Here is a 24,652-nt window from a genome sequence, read left to right on the forward strand (position 1 = left end):
CAAATTTTCATCATCCCCAACTATTCGAAAATCATTCTTAATACTACTAATTTTAAAAAGACCACCAACTGAAAGAATTCCATGCAATCAATATTAATCATGATTTTCATAAATTCTAACAAATGAATTTACACATAAGATACTACATGTATAAGTGCATACAGAGAGTTTGAAATAGCAAGCTTACATTAAAAATTTAAAAGTAACATTTATGAACATCAATGACTTGGTCATAAATTTACACAATGTATGAATCTTTTCAATCAATACCTTCAATGATGATGTTCTGAGGACGATCATATATTTTTCAGAGTGGAAAAAATGGCAGCCACAGTTAATGTGAAATGATGCAAAACTTCTAAAAAGATGTGAATATATATATGAACTTATTTGCTCAGTGTATTTCAATAAAAGGGAGCACATATCACAGTTGGAACATTAAATATGTTAAAATTAATCGATTTCATAAATAAAAAAAAGTTCAAGAATAATACATTCAAGTTATAATAAACATTCAATATACATTAAAAAAAATTCTTATTTAAAATAAGATTGTTACCACTCAAATGTAGATTAAATTTTACTTTTTAAAAGGTCAGTTGAATACTGTTAAATCACTCAAAAGAATTTTTTAAAATGCATGTAATGTTATATAGATACTATCATCAAATTCTCTTAACATCATATAAAATGTTTTTATTAATATTATATTCTTTACATTTTGATTGAATATAATTCCCCTGGAAATATATACACATATATAAAGTGAAAAAACCCAACCAATCCATTATGGGCATATAAGTAAAAAATATATACATATATGGAAAAAGTATATTATTTTAAAGTGATAAAGATCTCTCAAATTCCATAATTTTTCTTAAATTTGTACAATAGAGGAACAATTAATATAGTCATATAAAAAAACATTCCTTAAAATTTACAAAGAACAATTAATTTTTTTCCATAAATAAACAATCTTAGTACAAAGAATTAAAGTATATGTTTATAATTTTTTCATCATCCCAAGCCAATTAAAATAATGGTTATAAAACATTTGCAATATATATATATATATTATATACATATATATATCCTCCATAAAAACTTTAACGTATAAATTAAAAATTAATTCAATGAAAGGCATTGAATAACATTTCAGTTCAACATACAATAAATAATTTTAAATTTATACAAAAGGACAATGATTTCAATAAAAGAAAATATATTTAATAATATTGCTATTGCACTGAATGGGAAATAATATATAAATTTGTACAGTTTCAAAAATTTTGAAGTTCTCAAAATACACCATTTTAGAAACATGATAAAAGGTCTTTTCACCTTTTATATAATTGCTGATGATTGATATACATCACAAGATTAAAATTTTTATATAATGTAACAATAAATATGTACAGCAAAATGTATTCCTTTACAAAAGAAATCAACACAAATTCTCATTTGATTGGTAACAATAATATTTTTTTCAGAAAAAAAGAAACGTCATTAATTTGTGAATTCTTTTCAATCTTTTAGCACCATTTTGTCAAACTCTCATTCATTCTTTAATTTTTGAGTGAGGGAAACAAGCCATTCTTCGGTGAACCTTGTAAGCGCATACAATCAATTTCAACTGGGGAAGAAAAACCAGACACTTATTATTTAAACAAATAATAATCAGAATAGTCACATAAAATCAAAAAGTAGTCATTAGTAAATAAAAGGAAGAGATAAATTCACAGACTTTAAAAATAATATTTAACATTGAAAAAAAATTTAGATATTTTCAAGAAAGATATTTTTACTTGTTCAGGATATGCCATTCAATACATATATAGATATGAAATATTTTGTGTAACATTTTATTAAAACGTTTACACTTTCAAAATATATATTTTGGAGTTCAGTTTATTTCACAACTTCAAACAAATTCCAAGTTAAATATTCTTTTAATATTCCTTTAGTAAAGATAAATTATTCATTTTAAATTAATTCTGCACCAATATAAATTAGAGTGAAAGACAATGCGAACAAATATCCAAAAGTAGCAGTAATAACTGCTAGGCACATGCTATAGAAGAATAAATATATTTTTTATAGAAGATAAATTAAAATATTTTAATATTATATAAAAATTACTTAAGATATCGTAAAATAATAGTAAATAATTGCTTTGAATAGCTATCCTACCAACATTAAGAGTTAATTTAGCAGCTGACAACTTTAAAATGTAAAATGATAGTTAAAAAAAAAAGAAAGAAAGAAAAGAAAAAGAAAGAAAGAAAAGAAAAAGAAAAATAACATCTTTTTAAACTACATGCATTTAAATTTTATTATATATCTTGCCAATGGGAACCATTTGTATGCACTTTAGATGGCAAATACTTCATGCAAAGTATATACAAATACTTAAACTTGAGATCTATGGCATGTTTAGCCATACATAAAGGACGCAATGCCACAGTACAGATGAAATGTATAGTTAGATGACACATTCAGTTACATTTATCATGCGACTGCGATATCATAAGAATGATTCCAACAAATTTGACTTTATTGTGCAATTATTAAAATTTACATTTCACTAAGAGCACAAGTTTTTGACTTGGCATTTAGAAATAATAATTTATTTGACCCATTAATTTTAATTGAAATTATTTTAATAGTAGCTTTTAACTCAAATAAAACAATCAACTTTGCATGTGGTACATATAAAAACAGATTTTGAAACATTATTCTGAAGACAACTTATAAAAGAAGCAAGAAAGAAAATCATTATTATAAAAATGTTGCTAAAATAAAGTACTTGCCTCAGATTCAGGATAATGATCAGTAACTATGTGAACTTTATTAGATCCATTTTGCAATCCAACTACTTTAAACACTGAGCTTATGTTCTGAAAAATGAACATGTAACTGAAGATTTTTTTTCTCAATACTCAATAGTATATATACTAATAATAAATAATAAAGATGAAAGTGTGTGCGTGTGTGCATGTTGGTAAGGGCCAGTCATCTAGGGTGGTGGTGGTGGATGCTGTGCAGAAATTTAACTTGAAAAATTGATGGTTTGGAAGTATATGCTGCTTACAGATATATTACAATCTAGTACAAGTATGCAATATATTATGAACTTGAGATAAGTAGATTTACATTCATTTATCTCGCAGATTAAGTTAGATTGCATATAGTATTTTGAAAATTCATGCTATAATCTAATCATGTTCATGCCAAAGAAATATTTCCCTGGGTTTCATAAAAAGAAAAACTAAATTTTAAGAAGTCACAAGTAGATTTGTTTTCTTGTCTACAAAGTTATACAGGCAATGAGATATCTTTGACTTCAACTGGAGAAAAAAGTTCCACACAAACTATACAATCTTGCAATTGAAATGTAGAAACTGTTAAATTTATTGAAGAACCAGATGTTTATACAAATTGAATCAGAAAATAATAAATGACATAATGACAATAACATATAATGGCATAAATGACAATAACAAATATGATGAAGTGAGTATAAGTGATCCAAGTTTATCATCAAATATTATAAATGATAAGTTTAGAAAGTTTTGAGTTAAAACTGGGCCTGGACAACACAAGTTTTTGCTAAGAACGTTAAAGATAATAATTTTCCTCTATGTACTTACTACCTTTTAAAAAAATGTCAAATGGTGAAACCCCTTCGCAGCTGGTTAATGTATTCAAAAATGCAAGAATCGGTATTTTATTTGTATTGTACCTATTTTCCAAAGGGAAATGAATAATCTACACCATCTATAGGTGGCTATAATAACTGGAAAAAGATGTCAACTATAATTCAAGATCATGAGCATTCTAATTGTCATGTTAATTCCTTTATTGTTTGGAAAGAATTAAGAAAAGATTAAGTGAGCTTAATTTAGATATTACGAACTGTACAGGACAGGCATATAACAATGGTATCAACTTGAAAGCGAAATATAAAAGGTGTACAATTCAGAATAATTGCTCTAAACTCCTCATGCAATTTATGTGCCTTGTTTCTACACTCTTTTAATTTATTGTGATGCTGCTTCCAGCAGTATATACAGTAAAAATTTTCCAGGATATTGCAACTTTTATACTGCTTTTTTTCTGCATATACAAAGAGATGCAAAATTCTACAAAATTTTTTTTTAATTACTCTTAAACCCTTATGCAACACATGTTGGGAAGCCAAGATTGATTCGATTAAAGCAATATGTACGCATTTGGGACAAACTTGTAATGTCCTGAAAGAATTTATTGATACAAATAATGATTATATGTCAACATTGAAAGCTAAAAGTCTATTGAATTCAATATAAAAAAATGGCCTTTTTTTATGTTTAGCAGTATGATTTGTAATATTATCCAAAATTTGTCAATAAAAAATAATCGTTCTTGATTAATTTAATTTTAGTCAATAAAATTAATACTGAAATCAAAAATTAAACACATTTTTATACGAAGCAAATCTGATAGCACACAATTTGAATATTTCAGAACATTCTCTTGAAAAATGAATTCAAAAAAGAAAAGATTATATTCCGAAATAGCAGACGAAGTTATAGAATACCAGGTAGAGAAATTTAGATGCTATTTTTGAAATGTATAGATAGAAGATAGATTTTAAATTATCACAAATTAATCACTGCTGCACAAACTTTATAAAAACAAATTTAAAAATGTTCCAAAAACTTTGTAAAGTTGTATAAAAAAGATTCAGATAAAAATTTAATGCAGGAAATTGGCTTGCAACAGGATTTGACTGAATAAAAGGGATTTAAATAACACACAAAATATACTTCTATACATAATAAATAATAATTATAACGAATTATTTCTAAATGTATGTATTAACAGTGTCTAAACTTTTCTTTACGTTGTCAGTTACTACAAGGAGTACTGAGTGCTCTTTCAGCAAATTAAAATTTATTAATTTGAATTATTTTGTTATTAAAAATTGTCTTTGGTCAAACATGTGTGCAGAACACTTCAATGCACTTGATATACTCATCATCGAAAAAGAAATTGTAAATATTATGAAGTAATTAATAACACAAAATCATGTGTTAAATAAATATACAATATTAATATGTGTTCATGTTAGTAATTTTCTTTTGCTTTATACAAATGTTTTTAATACCCCAGGTCCTTTTAAAGAGAAGACCAGTTCTGTGTTTGACCAACAGCTACTAAAACTAGGCTCTATATATTATGGAAGATAGAAATGTGCACCCTGAAATGTTTTTTAAAAATTTTAATTAAAGATTATGCAAATGTTTGATATTAACTTTCAAAACTATTATTGCACAAAACTTTTTAAACTCTCACAAAATTTTAAAAATTGTCATTTTAATACCAAGTTTTTTTTTGCCATATAATTTTTTTATTTCTATTTTTAATTAATCTTTTTAATATTTTACATCATATATCATCGTTGAAACATTCGCATAGTAGCTATTAATATTTCATCCTGTCTTTTTTTTCCGATTGCTGTTTCTAAAATATTAAGATTTAGCTTATTTTTCCATGTTGAGTAGATATCACTATAAGGCATGTTTTCAATAAATGTTCAGATATTTTGTTATACTTAAAATTAAGTTCGGAATCAGGATTTTTTTTTTAAATTTTATATTCTAGTTTACAACTTTGCTGCTTTTTCCTGTTATATAATTAGACGTTTAAAGATGAAGACAGAAAATTAGGTAAATGTAAAATACAATGGACAGAACTGTGTAAGGCTTTTGAAATAATGTCAGTTTCATTCCTTTCAAATTTTGAAGTTTAAAAATATTTTGCTAAGAAAACAAACTATTTGCCAAGAAAGCTAAAATTTTTAGCAGCCATTAATCCTGGTAAAACAACTGATCATTAAGGGCAGCTAGCATATAATAAAATTCATATAAGCAACATTTGCATATTTAGATACGTATAGAATTTTAATGATGGACCAATTTTTTCAGTTATATCTTATATTTAAAAATATTACATAATCATTGCTAGCTGTATTAACTATGTGTTTATAATGGTCTTGTGCCCAAACTTATTTTTTAAATTGTGATTCATTCTTATATACATCTCCCAGAAAATCTTTACCTATTCAAATTGAAAAGGATGAAAGAAAAGAGGGGAGGGTGAATGAGGGTATGGATGATGTAAATTTATGTCAGTATGCACTTGTAGAGAAATCAGTTTTTGATGGGACTATCTTTTCAAATGCAGAGACAATGAGTTTTGTTAGAATAGTTATGACAATCAAATGGAAAAGATAATTTAATGTTTGATCTTTTGGACAAGAACAAATATAACCTTTTCAATTTCCTCAAAGGTGCTTTTCTAAGCATAACACATTTTAAAAAGATTATTCATAGCATATATAAGAATGCATTATTTTAGAAAGGGGGTGGATAATATTTCTTGTGTATCAAAACTTATAATTAGTAGAAAATTTGTAATTAGAAACTAAATTATAATTAATCTAAAAAATAAATTACCTCATTGAACAAGTTTTGCTTAACACCATTAATAAAAATGTTATGCACCAGAGTATCGGCATCAAATTGGCACTGGACTGAGCTGGTGTTTATAGAAGCACGAGCAATGAAAAGAAGATTCTGGTTCCCATTTTTCTCTAATATGGAAGAAAAGTATTACTAAGTATTTCATACATACTTAATGAACTTCAGATTTAGTTTCACATTACTGTTAAAATATTAGAAAAATTATAGCAGAAAATAAAATACCTGGTGATTCAAGTTTCCAGTGATAATGAAAATGAATGGAATATTTTGGTCCTTCATTCAATGAGAAGCACTGAATAGGGAAGAGAGCATATTTTATTTGAGCTATATGCTTCACTTGACTTCTTGCTCCACTTTCAAATTGTGACACAACCCTTAAATAGAAAAGTTCATTATAAACAAGTAATATTAAAAAAAAATCAATTCCTACTTAGGTCAATAAAGAAATTTTTATTTTAGTCGCTTTTTATTAAATAATTATCAAAAAAATTGATTTTTGCAAGAATTAAACTCACATTCTTCACCTTCACGTGAAAAATACTACATAATCCTTGCATTTTACAAATTGAGCTAATGCCTATTGATTTCAATTTTCATTACAAACTGCTAAAACTCTATTTAAAGTATTAAAAATTAATTAAATTTAATTAATGAATTAATATCTGAAAAAACTGTATTAACATCAAGTGTCATACACTACAAGTTTTAAAAAATATATTTGAACTTGAGTGGATGAATAAAAAGTATTTTAACACCAATTGAAAATTTAAACAAGATATATAAATATATATAAGGAGAGTGTGAACTAATAGTAGAATTGAAATTAGGAAATTTAAGTAGAAAATTTAGGAAATTAAGTATTAAGTTAAATTTAAGTAATTAGAAGTAGGAAATTTAAACATAATGGCATAAATTATTTATATTGAATTTAACCCCATTTGCCTACTTTTATCAAAATTAAGATAACAGATTTATTTAGTTTGCATGACAAGTAATTTCATTGGTTCAATATCATTTAAATGATAACAGTAAAAAATATAATATACATATAACAACTTCACTGTTCCAAAATATGAAAAAAATTAACTCAATGGGGAAAAATAATGTCTACATCATGTAGGTAAACAAATGTAACAGTTTTGTATTTATCATATATAATAACCATTAAGGATGGAAAAAATCCATAAAAATACAAATAGGAATTGTAATTTAATACAAGGGTATTTTTTTAAAAGTATCAAAGCTGTATCTTCACAGCAATTATTCAGAAATATATTACTCTATTATGATATAATTTTATATTTATTATTTTCATATGAGGAATTTATATTATCTTCTCAAACTGCAGTCATGTAAATTATATAATTACTGCATTTAAAAATTTTAGATAACAAATTAAAATGATATTTTAGAACAGATTAATTTTTTCCCAGATAATAAAGGAGAAGGATAGACAGCATATAATATTGACATGATAAAGAAATAATAATAATAATAAAAAGAAATAGCAGTCAAATTATTGGAAACAAAATATCTTAAACTAAAATATTTCCAGAAAAGATCAAAAAGTGAGATTATTAATCCAAAACTGGCTAAGATGCTTATAATTACAAGCCAGCTGATTAGAGGAAATTTTGCTCAGTAACATAAGATAAACATTTAATATTTCAAAATACACAAATTCTTAGTGATATATGATAAATGAAGCAATCTTCTATTTCAAGCATAATTATAAATCAAGAAAAAATTATTTCAGTTACAAAAACTACTAAAACTAAAATTCTTTTACATTTTAATAATTCTTTAAGAATGTTGTTGATTATTCTAATCTTTTTTCAATAAAAAGGAAGAAAGGATATATGGGAAAGCTTGCACAATTGAAAGAATAATATTTTAATATTATGTGGAAAACATTTTACAAAATTTAAGAGACAATAAAGAACTATGTTGCAAAGAGTATAAATATTTCAAATTCTGAAACTGAATGTAAAAGAACGAATTTATGTTTAAAGAAGATAGATGCTGTAACTAAAAAAAGAATATAGTTGATACTCAAAAGTAAATAAAATTATGAAGGAACAAAAATATGACCAAAAGCCATACCTTACTATATGCTCTGTAAGAATGTCATGAATTTTGGGATGAGTAACATACTGGTTTACAATGCGAAGTACATTGATACCATCAGCATTTGTAAGTGCAAAGTTTGCACCATGTTCAAGTAAAAGTTTGGCAATCTGTGAATGTCCATTTTTACATGCCTATAAAAGCAAACACATTTTAGCATATTGCATATGGTAAACATACATTTGCATTTTTTTGCAGTCTCATTTTTTTAGAATATGGGCCAGATAAAAGTACTTATTTAGTAGATTTATATTTAAAATTCAAGAAAAAAAACCCACTATACGATTAAGTTCATAGCAAATTATATGTGCATCAATGTGTTAATTTCATGCAAGTGTACTTATGCATGAAAACAATCACACTTTAAATTGTGGAGAATTTTTTTAAAAAAAATAATTTTTGATTTTTAAATTTAATTTTATAATGTGGAATATATCTTATTTATTATAGATAAACATTACCATAATTAGAAATGTAACATTACTGTCACCACCACCCCTTTTTTGAAAAATGTGAAATAGGCAGATTTTTTTTTCAATTTAAAAGGATAAAAGGCAACTTGAATGTTTATATGAAATGATACTTATATCATACTGTTAACTCTACACTGAGCTATAGTGTATATTTGCATCACAAAAAATTGTTCTTTCAAAAAAATTTTTTAGATTAATTTCATAATAAAATTATTTATTTATTAATTAATTTTTAACTCTGCAACATAAAACTTTTTTGAAGAAATTACATTCAAAACAATCACAATTTTTAAGAGATTAAAAATGTGCCCATAATTAAATTTTAAAATAATTTTTTCAATATCCCTTAAATTTATTTATATATATTTAAACACTGGTTGAAAAATACATTACAATAAGGTATGAAAAAAGTATCTAATGCAAAAAACTCACTATAATGAAAGCTACATATTTAATATATGATGTTTATTATAATTTAATTACAACAATGTTTTTATAAACAATACATAATTTTCTTAAAACTATACTACAATTCTAAAAATCGTCTGTTAAATAATCATATTCTTAAAAAATGCTTATATAATACTATACATGTATATTTAATAATATTATTTTAACGTAACTAATTTGGCAGCCTTTTTTACAATCTACCTATATCAAAGCAGAGGCAGTAGAGGTCATTCTTTTTTGAAGAGTTCAATATAAAAAGTTCTAAAAATAATATTGTTTATGAGTAGAATGTGTAGCTTGGGAATAAATTTGCCAGATAACAGCTGCTCAAAATCTGTATTCTGGTCATCGAACAAAAACAGTTGTCAGGTGAAATAGTTATCGAATTCAAAAGGCCTGTTTTAGAAGATAGACAAACCAGTTATACTTTTCACAAGTGAAAATGCCAAAAGTATTAGAGCAAAAATGGTATTAGAGTAGAATGATAAAAAAAATCAATGAAAGTGAGGTTGGATTTTTATTTGTGTGTGTATGTATGAATACATGTCTATGTTCGAGAGAAAGACCAAAGCTTTTCTACGATCTCCTCTTTGGGTTTTAAATATATGTGTTGATGAATTTTCTTTGAAATGCAAGAATTAGCCAAATGCAATAATAAGAAAGTAGTAAGTTGACCAATATGCCGATAAAAATTATTAACGAAAGGGAATTTCTTTACCACCAGTATTTCTTCTGAAGATGGAATTTTAAAAATTCTAGCATTCTTTTACTAAAAATAGAAAAACCATACTTACATTAACAATGAGATGTCTAATAAACCATCAACAAGCATTTGAAAGATAATAAGTTATAATATTTGGATACAACAAAAATAGAGAATGAAAATTTTTATAACATATTCAAAAAACATGATTGTAATTTAATAAAAAGGAAATTTAGGAAATTGACGAAATGATGATAATAAATTAGGTAATTTAACAGGATTCAATAAATGGATGTTAATTTTAAAAAAATTGAAAACTCTACGGTAAGACTAATTTATAATATCTTTATGTAACATTTCAAAACTCTTAATAAAGAACAAAGATTGATAAAATGTATATAGATAAGTACAATCACCATACATTTTATGCAATAATAAGTAAATATATAATAATACTGGTTATTTTATGGTGATCACATAATGTACGGTAAGATTTCATACAATACTAAAGTAATAAAAATACTCATCTTGCTGCCAAGATTTTTTTTTTTATGTAGTAGCAGTATTATGCCCAATTTTTTTATCTAATTAGATAAACAGTGTGCATAGACTAATTTTATCTCAAAAATTAATTACTTTTTTAAGAAACTTTTAGAGAAAAAATAAAAGCCAATCATAAGGCAGTTTTTTTTAAAAATTATTATTATAGAACTAAACTCATAGTCTATAATAAATTAACTTTATAAATAAATTAAGTCGGGTATTAACTGAAATAAGTATCAAATTTTATACAAATATGGACATAGAACCAGAAATAACTAGACTACCAGAAATAATCAAATATATTCTACCAATGTTAAAACCAAGTTATTAAAAATGTTTTTTAATGCAAATTTCATTTGGAAAATCTTATGAAAAGAAAGAATCTTATTTACTATCAACACAACATCTTAAAGTATTTAATTACAATACAGTTAGGAGTACATGGAAAAAAAGCTTATACTGATGCATTAATTCTTAGAAAAAAGTTCACTTAAATAAAGAAATCTTGAATATGAAAATCATACTAATGTCAATTTCTTTTCGATTCTCCTAAATTCTTTCAATTTGTTCAATTTTCTTACAAACAGTTTTTCCCTATTCATTATATTATTTTTTTAATAGTGAAAAATTTCTGGTTTCTGAACAAGTGCATTAGCTTTATATTCATTTTCAGCAATTTCTGTTACTAAGAGAAATTTCCTTTTCTGTGAAGAGATCAAGAAATGAGATTCTAATTTTAAATCATCAACAACTTTTTTGTTTTTTGCCATCCGATTCCACAAAAAAAAGGCAACATTTTAAATGGGCTGAGTTTCCTAAAATTCTCAATTTTTTTAAGCAATGTTTACTAAGTGGATTCTGCCAGACTGTTTTATGTGGTCATAGATTATATGTTATGAAACATGATATTTTGCATTTAAATTTCCCTCTTCAATATTTTTATTAATGCTGAAACCTCTTTCAACAGATGCTTGTTCATGAGAAAGAATCAAAAATTTCAAAACTCTCCGAAGTTTTTTTTTTAAATTTATGGTCTTTAAATAAAGAATAAAAATAATTACAATTACATTTTCTTGATATTAAAATTACTGAAATTGAGAAGATATGATTTGACCAAGAAATCTATAAACTTCATAAGAATAGCCTTAGTCTTCTGATGAATACAGTTCAAATGAATAAATGTACAATAAGTACTTTCTTTTAAATAATAAGTAAGTTCCTTTTTTCACACATACTTGTTCTCCGCCAAAACAATTTCTTCTGGATGCAAAATTTATGTGAGCTTTATTCATCATGTATTCCAACAGTTTTTTTTAATGAATAAGCTACTGACAATTATGCTTGTAAAGCATACAACTTTATCAGATATTTCTTTTGTGAAATATAAGATTTGAAATAAATTGTTCTCTCTTATATCTGCATTCTCTTATCAATTATACAGTATTAGAAAAATTAAACTAGCATTAGCAATTTACTGAATAAATAACTTCAGCTGAGAAATTCTTTCAAAATTTCCAATTATATTTTTACTAATTTATGAATATAAAATGCATAAAAGCCAAAAATGGGTCATAACTCTGCATCACATGTGAAATAAACTGAAAAAATCTCTTCTATACTTCATTGCATACTCCATAAGAAAGATTTTATGACGTAACTGTAGTCTTGTTGAAAAATAAATAACTTTTTCCCTCTGCAAAGGAGGTGAAAAAAGAATGAAGTAAATAAAAGGGCATATTTTCCCCATTCTATCAGTATTCCCCTAAATTGAGAAAACCTTTTCCAATGACCACCAGATTCATTAAATCTGTTAAACATTGAAAGATCTGACGCCAAAGAAAAGAATACAATCCATAATCAGGCAAATCTACTGCGATGAAACGAGTTTTTTCACCCCCACCAGAGGGAAAATATAATCACCTGGATAAAAAATAAGCACATTAAAGGCCCTTATAAAAGGACTATAAAAATAAGCAGTTTTTAAGGACTTAATGATATTACACACCCTGATTAAGCTTGTATTAGCCCTAATGGTTGCAATTTTGAATAATTTACAATCATTTGTTCCCAAAGCAAATTCTTTAAATTGTTAGTTTTTCTTTCATTCTGATATACATAATTTTGGAAAACAACATCAATCCTTCTCTTCTAATAGAATTCGATCACTTCAATTGAAATAAACTTTCTACAGTGATTTCTGGTAATTTAAATGTAAGCTACCATTCTTTTAAGCTAATATCAAGAGTTAAACCATCCTTTATGTAAATTAAATTATCCTTTCATTATATATACTATAATTTTTTAAAAATCTTCAAATTCACATAAGTCATTATCAGACATTTTTTTAGTGAATCTTTAAATTCCCTGTGTTTCCTCAGTTTATCCCAGTGGCTGGGCACCCCTGAAGATGACAACTTCAGCAGTAAATAAATAAAGTATATTATGACTTAAAATATATGGTAAAGACATAACACAAGAAAAACATTACCATCATTAATGCCGTTTCTCCTTTAACATTCTGTCTATCTTTATGAGCATTTGCTTTCAGCAAAGTTTTTGCTATGAAATAATGTCCCTAGAATAAGAAACAGATTATAAAGTAAAAACTGTTTCAGTCAATCACAAATTAAAAAACAGGCATTTTTTGTTACATAACAGTAGTTACAAAATTTATATAGTGGAGTAAAAAGCCACTTTTCTGTTTTTTTATCACTTGTAAAATTTTGACATATTTTAGCTGCAGTAAAGCAAATGGCAAAAGTACCAAAAAAAAAAAAATCATATATATTATATTCAACATTTCAAAGTTTTTAATAAGTAATTTTACAATAATTCCTTGAAGGGTTATTTTTTCCTAGTAACCATCTATTAAAACATTTTTTGAGATTAAGAGTGACTTAAAAAATTTATTTGCATTAACAAATAAAATTAATTTAGTTTGTTAATCAAATCATTTAATTAATAATTAACAATGAAGAAACTTTGCTACAGTTTGAGGCAAGGAGTTCAATAATTTATGTTTTGTTCATTGGTAAGAACTTATGCAACTTTCTTCTTTGTTTTAAGTTTGCATACTATTTTCTCAAAATAATAATCACTCGGATTACTAAAACACATTATTATATTATTGTATATATGATCACAAAATATTTTTCTTGTTTCTGAATTTACTAGGAGATAGCTGCTCTTTTCAGAGATAGTAAACTAATTTAACATGGACATTTAAAAATTTATTAATTTATTGATAAGTATACTTTCTATGGTCTCAGAAAAAGTTAATATTATCATTTTGTTTTTGAAATATTTCAAATAAATATTCTCACCGCTTCAGCTGCTACCATAAGAGCAGTAGTACCATCTTCTTTGCAACAATTAATTACATAATTATTAATGCATAATCTTTCAACTTGATCCAAACGATCGTTTGCAATAGCATCCAATAATGAAAAAAATATTTTACGAATGGCAATATCCATATTTGAGAATGAGTTTTTCCGAGATTTTCCTTCATCTTTCTTGAATTGAAACTAAAAAAAAAAAAAGTTTCAAATTAGTAAAAAAATTAATAAATAAAAAGAGAAATATAAATTTTTATAGAATACTTTATATAAATCTGATGTATTTAAAAAATTTTAATCAATGTATTTGATTATGAATTCAGCTTCTTTACTTTCCTCCAATAATAGATTTTTGTGAGCTAAAACCTCGGATGAACAACATATTATTAAAAGTATAAAAGATGCAAGTTTCCTAGACATTTGGAGGAATAAAATTACTTAAACATTTTCTTTGGCAGTTTCTATGATGCCTTTCATACTAGAAAAGGAAAAACAACTACAAAGATATTTCAAACAAAAAACACATGGTTAATTGTAAATACAGATAATAAAAGACTGCATACTATAGCACATATTTTGTTAAGAATACTTTTGAAAAATGTTTTACACAGAAATCTAAATCATAAAAAGTCACCTTAAATATACTGTAAATTACAACTGAAGTCAAATATTGCAAAAATTTAAAATCTTTAGGCTATAATGCGAAAAATTCTTAAGCGGAACAATTTATACTCATAAAAGTGAATTATTAGTGCAGTATAAAATGTATTGTAAATAATAGTTATTAGTTTTGAAAGCTGATAATAATTTATGATAAACTTAAAAATTCATTATAGAATAAGATATTTAGTCCTCCAGACATTGGGTGAAATTACAGTGATTCACATACAAGATTCATTAATGCCTGTTTTCTTAGACAACAAAAGTAAATAACCATGTTTTTATCCATAGAATAGAATTCCTCAGATAGATCAAGAGAGTTCACTAGTTCCAGATCAAGATAGAGGCAATATTCAAGTAAATAATAATAATGATGATGATAATAAACAAAACACCAAAAAAAAAAAAACCAAAACAGAATGACCTTTAGGATTAACTAGCTTCCATCACTCCCCTTGTATTTATTATTAATTTTAAAATCTTTATTATAATTACAAGACATTTGTATATGAGCTCCATATAAATATTTTTTTGAACTTATATACATATCTATGCAACATTACAAAATTGGAGGTTGTCAAGCTATATTCTTAATCATATTTCTATTTTTAACATTTAAAATTATAAATTAATAATTTCTTTGGTACAAAATAAAACTGATTTAGATGCCTTTGTATTAAGAATATTCTTATGTCATTAATGATTTATAAACCACTAATGATAAATGGTGCCATATATCATAAATCACTAATAAAATATCTGGTCTACATACATAGCAAATGTTCGATGGAATCAGATTTCAAACCTGAAATCCCCCAGCCAAGATCTTACCATGCTCTTAAACTTATGAGGAATTAGGCTGCTTTAAAAATGGCAATAGAATCATGAATTGAGAAAAAAAATAATTTGACAACTATTATTTTAATTAAATATTCCGATGCAATTAAGTTTGCTACAGATTTCTTCTAACCATTATTTCAAGCATCAATTACTTTCTTTTAAAATTAGTGCCAGTAATTAATTTTTTCAGAACTTAATGAAAACAAATTGCAATAAATGGTGTATTAAAAATACATGGAATGACTTGAAATGAGAAATTAAACATATGCTCAGATATAGATTTTTAGTACTTTTTGTTAATTCAACAGAAACTAAATTAAATTAAATAAAAATATTGACATAAATACCACTTTTCTGTTATTGTTGAAGTCATTAAATTGTATCATTAGGCTTGCAAAAGTACAAGCCAAATGTAATGCTAACAGAAAAGTACAATATTTTAATACTAACTCTTTTAAAATAATAAATTACCACAATATCCTGTAAGGAAATTTTACACACCCATGGATTTTTTCTTCCATCTCCCTTAACAGTTCCTTCACATGCAGAAGATTCTCTTTGGAATTTCATTTTCATATCTTTAATTTTAGATGCAATAGTATCTGTCTTGGATGAATTCAGTATATAATCAGGCAGAACTGAACCTTTCAACTCATCATTTATCAGAAGTTCCTGCAGAATATTAGAACTGCTTTGTCCACATTCTACTGTGTGAGAATCAGCTTTATCAACACATCTAAAAGCCAACTTTCTTCGCCCATTTTCATCAATATTACGCTTTCTATGAATCCTACTTTTCCTCTTTCTGTAATCACGCAAAACATCATACTTCTTCCTTTTTCTTATTTGCAAACCAACTGGCTTCACTTTGAAGCTTGATTTATATGATAAGCTCTCATTAGATGTCCTATTTATAGATTTTCTTTTCAAAACAACTTTGGGACAAAGTGGTGGGTTTGGATTTTCTTTTTGTCCCAGCTCAATCATTTTGCCACTATCAGTTATAGTCCTCACTCCTCTCTCTGCTCTTTCCTTCACTTTACTATACATATCTTTTTCATACACTGTACCAGAAACCGAGATTTTGCCTTCATCAAAGTCTCTCCAAAAGGTATCTTTTGAGTTGGGACCACTAGGATGTACTTCAGTTGCCTGCCAAGTTGTTGCATCTTTCAGAATTTTGTTACAGTCACTTGTAACCTAATGAGGAAACAGAACAAAAATCAATAACTCCTATAAATGATTCAATATGTGCAAGCTGTCTACAATTTCTAAACAATCCATTTTGGTCCAACTCATAAGAAAATTATCAAGCAAACAAGAGCACACTGCAAAAGTATCTGTAGGAGAAACACATTTTCGATAAATCAACATTGCTGTACTGTTTAAACATCAATGGTACTAAATACTATTAAAAGGAAGAAATTATATTTTATTTCATGCTAAAAAAATTTCAATAAAGTATTAAAGATGCTCAAAAAGGCAAACAGTAAAGAAATGATCTGCAAACAAAGTTTGAGCCTATTAGCAGAAAATGCTCTACAATATTGCTGTTATATCTTCTCAATATGGCACAGGATTCAAAATACTGAACATCCTAGATATGCCTTTTTGTTAAGGGCATTTGTTTGTTTGTTTTCACCATAGGAAAAGAAAATTGAAATCTTTCCATTTAAATTTAATTAATTAGGAGTGAATACTGATTCATTTGTTTTGAAAGCTGGTGAGAGAATGCTTTAGAATCAATTTAATAGTTATAGATTCTTGATTGCATTTGTTTTGTAATAGATTATCAATAAAATATACTACTAGACAAAATTTAATAATAGAACCAGTGTAGAGCTAGCTACAAAAAGAAATTCTTCCCATGTAAATACAACTTTTTTTTTAACTAATTAAATCTATAGTTTAATAAGAAAAAATGAAATTTCTAAAAAAGCAATTTAATGTTTTTGGTATTTGTATACCAACCATATATTAGTTACCAAACAAAATCAGAAAAAAAAGTCATATTAATCTATAAAGAATGTTTGCCAGTGGCATGCAATTAATATACAACTGTCATCTTTTCCCTGTGGGCAATACAAATGCTGGAAATTTGCTAGCATTCTTTGCATCCCCCCCCTCTTTGTATCTGCAGCTGTCATAACTGTTGTATCAGTAACTTATTAAGATTATACATTTTTACAGTATTCTAATGACTTTTTCTTTGTTTAATCGTTATTATCAGAATTTGAACATAAGGTATTTAAGGTATAAACATATTTCGTTTTCAAAAAAAATTAATTAAAAAGTCAAAAAAGTTATTTTTTCTTTACTTTGAAAATAAGTATAATTAAAGATAATTTCATACAACAGAAAAAAATTGTATCATTACTGAAAAATATAATACATATTCTAAGTTATGGAACCTTTTTAATTTTACTCAAAGAAATTTGAAGCTTCAGGCTCATCTATATATTGGAGAGGACATGTTCTCAGAAGGGAAAAACTTCATATAAATACATCATCTGTTTCATTTTTACTAAAACTGACAGTTATCACTAAGCAGTTAATAATTTTTCACTTTTTTCAGAAAAATGACTAAGTCTTTTCTTTCTTGAGATTTTGAAGAATACATAAATGCCAAACTTGAAAAGTTTCTTTCATCAAAACAATTTATTGATTTTCCTTCTTCAGTATCATTGTTTGCTTCTCTTTCATTCATTCCTTCATTCTTGATCTTCTAATACATGACAAAATTCAATATTTCATCAAAGCTTTCTTCTCACGATTGCATAAAAATGTTTCATGCATATTTTTGACAAAATTTTCTTTTTATATTCTTTTTTTCCCAAGTGATATTTTTGGAACAAAAAAGAAAATCATGCTGAATCTTCAAAAACATAAAAGGTTGAAAAAATATATAATAAAGCATAAGCAAATAAAAAGAAATACATGCACAAAAATAATGGAGAAAATATCAGAAAATATAAAATTGTAGCAAATATTTCATCTAATCCGATTTAGATAAATCATTTATAACTACAAGAATATGAAAAGTTATACAAAAAGTTTAAAATGTACATCATAATTATTACAACTTTGTCATAAATGATATCAAATATTACTACTTAAAAAAGTGTAATCTATATTAAAAGTGTAATCTGTAGTCACATTCTTTTAAGTTTCAATCTAATATTTTAAATTATATAGAATGAGAATGAAACATGAATAACACTGACAATTTTAATGGTTTTCATTGAGATGCATAGCATATTATTATCAGGAACATTATTTGTAAATTTTTAGAATTGATTAGAATAATAAATACTTAAGATATAAACAAGGTTACTGCATACTTTAAATACATGCCAGCAATTGATTGCCAAAGATAGCAAAAAATGTCATGTTAGAGTACACCTTACTTAACATTAAAATGTGGTATCTTTTTCACTGTAAACAGCAGTTACACACATCACCACAGTACCCCGACATCAATGCCATTGAATGTCTGTGGGCCATAATTGAAACAGTGGTCCAAAAACACAAAGTTAGAAATAAAACCCATTTAAAACAAGTGTTGCAAGAAGAATGGGGTAAAATATCTTCAAATGCCACCAAAAATTGTCTAATTGGTACCACAATGTTTAAATGCCATTATAAAAGCCAAAATACATGCAACTAAATACTTATACTTTCTTTCTATGCGAGATATTGCAAAAATTTCATTGATGTATTCTCAATTTTTTGAGATAAAAATCTGCATATGTTTATTTAAAATGCTTCTAAAATTTTTGAATTTAGAAATTTTTCATTGATTGTTCTATGTTTTTACTTTAAATTAAACCATTTATTATGTGTAAAAATAAAAACATGTTTGCACTTCTTGTTAATGTGTTATTTACATTGAAAGTTGGATTTATGAAGGAAAAGTAAGGTATACTCTCAATTGTTTAAGCGACTTACATTTACTACATATCATTAAAAAAAATTTTTAAACCAACATTTTTTATATTTATATGATTATGTAAAAATTTATTCAAAAACAATTAATTAGTGAAAGAAAATAATTCTAAACTTATACAATAAATTTTATTTGATCTCATAATTACAATTATGGTGAAATAAAATTCAAATCTGCTCATAAATGTATGCCACTAATGAATATTCAAATCACTTACTGAGCTTCTTAGTTCTTTGGGAGGAAATTGAGGTTTGAAGGCTTTTTTATTTTTCCTTCTTTCATGCCGATTTCTTATCTTTTTCTCCAAGTCAAGAATCATATCTTTACATGATAAGAGATTTTCTTCTGGTTCCATTGTATCGCTGTCTCTGCCATAGCCCCTCCATCTAACTCTATACAATTTTTGTCCCTGAAATGTATTAAAGGTATTAAACAATAGCATATGTTATGGTAAAGAAAACAGCACCTTCAGAATTCAAACTATTTCATCATAATCTTGCAATGTTATATGCTTTTTAAAAAAATAATTTAAAATCAATAATCATTTTCTCAGTAAAATTTGAATAACACATTTTGAGTAAGAAAAATTATACTGCACCTTTTAAAGTAAGTAAAGAAAGGAAAATGAAATATGAATTCAGCAAAACTAACAGTAAATTAAATTAAAAATAATCATATAGCAAATATTAATAAAATATTTTGTATATTTTATATTCTAGAAAGCAAAAATATTAAAAGAATATAAAATATACAAAAAATATTATCAAAATATTGCAAATCTCATTTCTAATTATCAAGTCGTACCCAGATTTTGAATGGTGCTCGCAATGAAAATAATAACTCAAAATTCAATAAGCTAACCTGATGAAATGTATGCAACCTTTATATCAAAATTTCAGATATCTATTTTGCCCAAAATCTGTCAATTCTTGCATATGCAACGAGTCAAAACAACCATAAGTTAGACAGATACAATTTGACAAATGGCTTAAAATTGAGAGCTGTAGTTGCATAAGATTCTTGACTAAATCCATAAAAAGATTTGCTGAACTGCCCATTTATATATCTATGAACATAATAAATCAAACTAGTTAGATAAACAAGATTCTATCACCTACTATTCTATTAGAGATACTATTCTATCTACTATCTATTCTATTACAGATACTATTCTATCTACTATCTATTCTATTACAGATACTATTCTATTTACTATCTATTCTATTACAGATAAGTAAACAACTTTAGATCTTATGGTCAAATGGAAAATTTCAATATGCATGTTCACTTTTATCACAATACTAAAAATAAAAAGCACAAAATGCCATACTGTGCAAGTATATAATAAGAAAGTAAAAGGGGGAGAGGGAAATGTGTATTGGCTAATCTTTAATCTTTATCATTTTTTTTAACTTATAAATGTTTCAGAATTTAAAAGAAGACATTATAAATTTTTACTGCCCTAGAATATATAAATATAGATTTCTATTGTGTCACTATTTATAGTATAAGATAACCTCCTATTCACCAATAAGTGTTGTTTTTTTCAGTATTCTTTTCACAGAATATTTTACAGATAATATCCTGTGAAAGAGTCTTCAAAATGATAATCACCGACATATCTGAAAGCAGAAGAGTTTAGGGAAAGGTAGAATCTGGTCATGCAGACTTTAGTATTAAGTCAAGAGAATTAGAACTTCCAATGGGGTATAGAGAAGCCCATTAAAAATTAAAAGCATATCATTCTAAGAAGACAGACTAAAAGTAACGAGGAGAATATGATCTTCCTTCACTGAAAGAAACCAGTTAATGGATTTCAAATTTTTCCTTGAGAAAGAAAGAAAAAAAGTAAAAGTAAAAGAAAGAAGGTGCAAGAAAAATCTCTTGTAGAAAAAGTACATTCCTCTTTATTAACATTAAAATTTTTAATTCCTTGTACTGCTAGTAAAAATCACTTTTTTCATTAATGATTGAAAGGCCACATTTTTTGCTTACTGTGAACATGTGGCTTTTAATTACAGTATTTAAATCTCACTAAAGCTCAGATATAGATTCCAAAAATATCACACTACATTATGAAATAGCACACAAGAACACAAAAATAAGTAAAATAAAAACTGTATAGGAACAGTATACATATTATAACCATATAATGCCATTTATTTATTTCTTGAGTCTTCTTAAAAGATTTCATAATAAATTTGTCATTAAATTTCTATACCTAAATCAAGTCAGAAAGATTATAGATTCCCTTTATTTGATTTAAGTATTCATTAAGGATGCCATCCTTAAGGATTTATCCTTAATGAATCATTAAGGATGAATATTGCAGTATCAATCCATTAATTGATATCATTAATATCTTAGTAATTTTTTTGTTTAGACTTTTGAATAAATTGTCATTTAACATATAAGATACTACCAATTAATATAATGAAATGAAAAATCATAATTATTTTACCATTTTAAAAATAAAAAATAATATACTGAAATGAAAATTTATAATTATTTAACTGTTTTATGTTAAAATTAATCATTTAAGAAAAGTAAAATGTTAATTAATATACTGAAATGAGAATTTATAATTATTTGATTTATTTTAAAATTTATCATTTGGGAAAAGTAAAATATTGTCTTCATTAAAATTCAGAAAGAAGGTAGAAAGGCAAAAGTTTAATTCACTTTATTTGATTTAAGTATTCATTTAAAGCACCTAATGAATCATTAACCTAATGCACCTAATGTATCTTTCTCCAGCATATAAGAGAAATCTGATCAGAAAATCTGTAATATCATTGCATACTTTAACAGAATCCAATATTCTAAGTTGCCTTTCTTTCAATCACTTAACATTCACAAGATTTTTCTAGACAATTAAAAAAAAAAACATTTTAATAAACTAAGAGCTTTTGTGGATTTTGAGATAAGTAATGAAATATATGAAAAATAAATTTTACTTATATTATGAAACGTTTTTATTTTTTTCCAAAAGAATGAAACATTCAAATAAAAAAAAATTATCTTTTATCATAACAGTAACTATTTCCAAAAATGTAGTTTAAAACATGTTTCCAAATGAAACTGCAATTATCTGGATGAAATAATCCAGATTAATTTCTTAAATATGATGATAAATCCCCGAAAAAATACATGAATTTAATCCAAGAATAAAGTATTTCTAACATAAAATGTAGCACTGAAGTGTGAAAAATTTAAATATTATATATATATATATATATTTAAAAATCCAATAAGCATTCAAGAGTATAAAAATATATTTATTTTTAAATAATTCCATTTACATTCTGCACAAATCTGTATATATGTATATGTTAAAGATTACACACTGGCGATTTTAAATTTACGAATTTATATAAATTCCTCTGCAAAAATAAATGATCGAATATTCAAAGAGAAAAAAAAATTACGAATTTTTAATGATTTTTTTCCCATTTCTATGCATTTTCGGGTCAAATTAACGATAATAAATTTATCTCTGCAAATTTATATCCCCTATAATTTTGACTTTTACGACGCATCAAAACTATTGCATTTTAGCAACATCTTCAAAGATATTGATTTAAAATTTATCTTTTATTTAAGATTCGTTAAAATGGTAAAATTTATAATGTTTTAAAAATAATAACTTCTAGGATAAGCACATGCTGAAGAGATTTTAATTATATATTTATCTAAAGCGCTGCAAGAATCCGAAACTAAAACTGAAAAAACCGAAACTGAATATGCAGCAACATAAATAGAAAGCTGCATTTAAATTACGTGCTTTCGAATGCTAATAAATCTTCATGCATTTAAATCAATATTGTTTCACTCGAATATCAAAGCCTTATTTCCTTCAACAATATCATGCATTTTGCAATATTTCATGCAATCATAAACAGACCTCATAATCATCAAATGCTCAGATCTGACATTTTTAAATCAAAACGAAAACTAATACGATTTAAAAACATTTTATAACATACCTTAACAATTTTCACAGCAACTAATTTCTCGACTTCATATACATCTCCTTGTATTAAAAATAGTTTAGGTTCCGTTTCAACCATTTTCCAAGATATAATCTTCTTTCCCAGATCTGCCAGGGGCTTGGCATCAGTACTCGACGCCTTTCTCATCAACGCATCTTCGCAACAAACCTCCCGTCAAATTCTAATCTAAACAGACGGGAATCCAGACTCGTAAACCCCCCGTGCGGAGAATGGAACTGGTCCTCTTGTCAGGTGGTTTAAGCTCCGAAATTTCGGCACTTGCAGGTGAACTCAAAGCTCTGTAACTGGGGCCCTAGGAAAGCTGAAATGCCCCTCAGCTAGTTCCAGCGAAGTCATCGTTCGCTCCTATCTCGAATCGAGACTTGGGAAACAAAATTCCTTTTTATTCTGTTATTTATTATTTTATTACTTTTTTCTCCCTTCTTTTTCAAAAACGGGTTCAAATCTAAAATCTTAGGTAATAATGATTTTTTTTAAAAAAATCGAAAAATCCTAAGGATAATAAGTTTAAACGAGCAATGAAACATGTTTCAAGCTATATTTTACTCTAATTAATTACAAGAATATATCATTTGGTAAAGGAAATTTTAAAAGAAATGGCGTAGGAATTTCTTTAAAATAATAAATTCTATTTTTCAAAAGATATTAAGAAAAAAAAAATTACAAAAGGGGAGTTACTTTAATTACTTGAAAAAAAAATCAAAAAATTTTAGATAAAGTTTGTTTAATTTTTTTTTTTTTTTTTTTTTTTTTAACATTTGGACATTAGTAATGTATAAATTAAAAAGGTCTCTGGTAATTTATAAGATATCAATGTCAATTAGAAATAATGTAGAAAGATGTCTTAAAATCCTAAATGTAATCTTTTGATATATTTTATGATTTATATGTTCTTAATATTTTTGCAAACAACCAATGCATAAGCAGTAAAAAAAAAGAAGAAAATGCAGTGGATGCATACAAATCAACTGTTTTAAGTCCAACTTTTACAATTTTTACAATTTTCCAACTACCAATTTTTACAATTTTCAT

The 24,652-nt window shown here is 25.7% G+C and overlaps 1 protein-coding gene across 2 annotated transcripts; it reads right to left on the minus strand.

The window, feature by feature from the left end:
* Positions 1 to 1,242: 1,242 nt before the first annotated feature.
* On the minus strand, positions 1,243 to 23,912 carry LOC129975773 (uncharacterized). 2 transcript variants are annotated; one of them, XM_056088986.1, is made up of 10 exons: positions 23,594 to 23,912; positions 19,825 to 20,016; positions 16,133 to 16,861; positions 14,147 to 14,350; positions 13,312 to 13,398; positions 8,631 to 8,788; positions 6,750 to 6,901; positions 6,501 to 6,637; positions 2,811 to 2,897; positions 1,243 to 1,633 (listed from the first exon to the last, which is right to left on the minus strand). In XM_056088986.1, the coding sequence occupies exons 1-10, from the start codon at positions 23,744 to 23,746 to the stop codon at positions 1,559 to 1,561; spliced, it is 1,974 nt and encodes a 657-aa protein (XP_055944961.1). In that variant the 5' UTR covers positions 23,747 to 23,912; the 3' UTR covers positions 1,243 to 1,558. The 2 variants fall into 2 exon arrangements, with proteins under 2 accessions (XP_055944961.1, XP_055944962.1); XM_056088987.1 differs by having other exon boundaries at positions 1,244 to 1,633; positions 16,163 to 16,861; positions 23,594 to 23,911.
* Positions 23,913 to 24,652: the final 740 nt, after the last annotated feature.

This window comes from Argiope bruennichi, chromosome 7 (assembly GCF_947563725.1).
Source record: "Argiope bruennichi chromosome 7, qqArgBrue1.1, whole genome shotgun sequence".
Taxonomy (NCBI): domain Eukaryota; kingdom Metazoa; phylum Arthropoda; class Arachnida; order Araneae; family Araneidae; genus Argiope; species Argiope bruennichi.